At 42.8% G+C, this 3,749-nt stretch overlaps 1 protein-coding gene across 1 annotated transcript; it reads right to left on the minus strand.

The window, feature by feature from the left end:
- Positions 1 to 87: 87 nt before the first annotated feature.
- LOC119840227 (translation initiation factor IF-2) lies at positions 88 to 3,333 on the minus strand. Its single transcript, XM_038366741.1, has 6 exons — positions 3,042 to 3,333; positions 2,474 to 2,576; positions 1,981 to 2,181; positions 1,270 to 1,513; positions 722 to 1,028; positions 88 to 457 (listed from the first exon to the last, which is right to left on the minus strand). The coding sequence occupies exons 1-6, from the start codon at positions 3,109 to 3,111 to the stop codon at positions 129 to 131; spliced, it is 1,254 nt and encodes a 417-aa protein (XP_038222669.1). The 5' UTR covers positions 3,112 to 3,333; the 3' UTR covers positions 88 to 128.
- Positions 3,334 to 3,749: the final 416 nt, after the last annotated feature.

Consider the following 3,749-nt stretch of genomic DNA (forward strand, 5'->3'; position numbering starts at 1 on the left):
TAAACTTATATCGGGCGGCCTTTTATAGCCAAATAAAAATATAAAATCTTTAAACGTAGATTCACAACATAAAAAAAATTAAGAATCAAACGAGATATAGAACGAATACTGAAACATAGCAAAATAAATTATCTATTATTAATTCGAGTAATTATATAAAATACAAATATTATAAAAAAGTCCTCACCCCTGTGCTCATCAAGTCTGGCAGTCTTATTATTATTCAAGTTGTCGGGCCTGGCCAGCGTTACGTACTGCGGCGACGAGGACACCTCCAACCTCCCTCCCGCCTCCCTTTCTCTCTCCGGACTCTTCCTCCCTTCCTCCGATATCTCGCGCACGGTGCTAAGCGCATGGCTGTCGTCCAGCTCGGGAGGAGAGGCGGGGGAGTCGGGGGAGAAGGGGAAGATCGTTTGGGAGCCGTGGGGGGTGCGGGGCTCGCGTATTCGTCGAATTTCTGAAATTCAAGCAAAACTGTTATAGTTCATGTTTATTTGTATTATTACCGTACATAATAATATGACTCCAAAACACACAACAACGTATACAATAATTTTGATCTTAATGGTACAATAACAATAAATGCTTATTTCTGCAGCGTGTAAAATTAATAAATTTAAGCGAAATAGAAAAACTTGTCTTACAATGCGGTCGCCCGACCACGTCTCCGCGTATTACTGACAGAAATAATAGTCATATTTAAATAAGCAAACAAAAGTACCAGGCGACGACGACACGGCGGGCGGTGGGCGCGGGTTTGCGATGGCTATGGGCCGAGTCGGCACCCGGTTGTTGCGGCCGTAGCTCATCTCCACGTAGCCGTCGGGCGCGGGGGCGGCGGGGGTGGCGGGGGCCGCGGGGCCGGCGGGCGCGGCGGCGGGGGCGGGCGCGGGGGAGGGCGGCTCGCCCGGCCGCATCTCAACGTAACCGGCGTTGCGCGGCGACATGTCCACGTACTCGTCCATGTTCGGTTTGCTTTTGGGCGTTTCTGAGAAGCCCGCGGTGGGCGGCGTGCGCGCGACAATCACCTGTGAAATTCGACAATAGTTAAATTAATAAATTTTTTGTTGGAGGTTCAATTATGTGCGTTTTCATATATATTTACTTGAGACGTAATTAATATATACCGTATTTATAGTCTATCCGCTGTAATTTAGAAAAAATCTAAATATACGCATGGCAACTGGCGTGTTTCACAACAATCAAGTGCCACGATTCACTCAATGTATAGTGTCAAGTGTTATAGTGGGGTGCGGATCGCTGCCATACCTTGGGCTGTGGCGAATTGGCCGAGAAGTCGATCTCCATGAGGTCGTCGGTGGAGACGCGCGGCGGGTGCGGCACGTGCGGCACGTGCGGCGCGTGCGGCGCGGGGCGGCGGCGCGCGCCCGCGCTGTAGGCCCGCAGGCGCGCCGGCTCGCAGCGCTCGCGCGCCGGCCGCGAGCCGACGCTGTACGCGCGCGTCGACCGCTCCTCCGCGATGTGGGACGTCGCCGGCTCCAGCTGGTACTCGCTGCGGGTGGATTGAGCCAGATTTACAATATGAAATGAGTTTCATGTGTCTTGTAACGATAGATAATTATACAATGATTTGATAAAAAGAGCAGTATGATGGAATCACAGATGTCGCTACGATCATGAACTCAACTTCGATACTTAATTTTGCGTTGTAAAATACTTGTTTATATATTATTATTTAACACTATAAATCAAAAATTACACAGGACATGAAATTGTCAATTAATCTTTAGTGTCAAACTAGCTCGAATGACCGTTTTGTTATGAACGAGGATGTTCCAGCTCGAAGGATCAACAATCAAGTCATTGAGAACAACATTATTATTATGAGTACGTTATTAATTTATTGATATAAAATTTTTCTCATTGAAATTATAAAGGATTATCGAAGTAACATTTTTTTTTAATTCAAACTTAACTCATTTACAACATTTTGTATGATAAATGATACAAGCGTCCCACCTGAAGCGCGGGTCGGTGGAGGGTGTGCCGCTGCAGACGGAGCCGGAGGAGGAGGGGTGCGCGGGCGCCATGGGTAGGTACCCGTCCGCGCCCCCCGCGCCCTCCGCGCCCTCCGCACCGCCGCCCGAGGCCTCCTCCACGCCCAGCGACGACGTGCGCGAGTGCGCCACTGAGCCGCCCGTGCGCAAGCTGGCGACATTTCTAGATTTAATAATGACAGAGTCATATTTTGCCTTTTGTCTTCATCCTCAAAACCGGTTCCCAATCTTATTCAAATAGATTTCTGATATATTTTCATACTTTTTTAAATAAAAACATCTTACATCCTCTTTTCCATAGTGGGGCCCGAATTGAAATCCACACCATACATTACAAACCTCATGTGCTAACCATGATTAACTTTAAGTGTTAAGTAAACAATTTATACAATACACATATAAGTATAAGAATCGTATTCCGGGACAAAAACAAGTCTATTTTAATATGTACTCACCTCATAAAGGGCAAAATGTCACAGCAGTCTGGTTCTTCGGGTATCCGCGGCGTTCTGTACCATTCTGATAGTGAATCGATATCGTCCCGTGAAGAGGCAAATCCTGGTGATGGAAACAAAATATCGTTTAGAATTGCTTGCGGAGTGTTGCGTTAAACAATTTTCGATCTCAAAAACCTTAAACGCAATGTATAAGAATCATAATAAACGATTGCTTGACCTAACATATTTGTTAGAACAGTGATTTTGTTTAAATAGTGAATGAATGTAAGAATTAGAGAAGCTTTGTATCTATTATCTATATTAATTCCTTCTCTTGTATAAGATGGCGTCTAATGTACAACATGGCTAAGGATTCTAATGTAACGAATAATATGATTAATTATATATAGTATTTATTCTTCTGCACACGTATTAACTATATATAATTTTGTATTCGCGGCAAGGATTCAAGGTTAAGCCTTGCCGCAGATACAAAATTATTTTAAACTAGATTGTCCAATACACTAACAGGTACTCAATAACATGGAGAATTTTGCCTTGATAATTAAATTTTTTGTCCACCTACCGTCTACCACGTCGGCGTGTCTGGGCGGCGCCCTGTCCGCCTCGAAAGACGAGCAGGCGCGCGACGGCATCGTCTCGCAGCGGTTGCGCAGCGTGCCCACGTCTGCGAACAATGCGCCGCTGTGATTGGCTTTCGTTTTGACAGGTTCCGTTTTACGAGGGAACGATATTTTTTTTTATATAAATTATTTATTTTTATGTATTCGATGTTGCTTCCTGTTTGTAATAATTTATGAAGTTATATATATACATAGGAGCTAATAATAAATAAAAAAAATACAAATCAGATAAAGATGAATATCTCTTCTTTTTTTGAATAACAATAACTTTTTTTTAATTTTAAGGCACATGCAAACAAAGCTTGAGTATTAAAGGATTAATTAATTGGCGCTATTTTCTATTTATCAAGAGTTGTTTAGTTACCAATACAGAGTAAATGTTTTTATCTTTGTTAAATTCGTATTAAATAATATGCCTTACAATATACCTATATTAAAGGGACAGGAAGCACAGCTATTTTATTGCGAGTGTCTACATCGTAATAAAAATCAAAAGGTAAAAAATAAGAACTTAGCACAACTAAACATTCGAGAAAATAAAGCAAAAAGACGACATATACGACTAACAACAGAACGAATAAAGAAATGCAAAAACAAGACACATGCAGCACATTCCAAGCGTCCGCAAACAAACTGTCGCAAAAAAAAAA

Source organism: Zerene cesonia, chromosome 5, assembly GCF_012273895.1.
Source record: "Zerene cesonia ecotype Mississippi chromosome 5, Zerene_cesonia_1.1, whole genome shotgun sequence".
NCBI lineage: Eukaryota > Metazoa > Arthropoda > Insecta > Lepidoptera > Pieridae > Zerene > Zerene cesonia.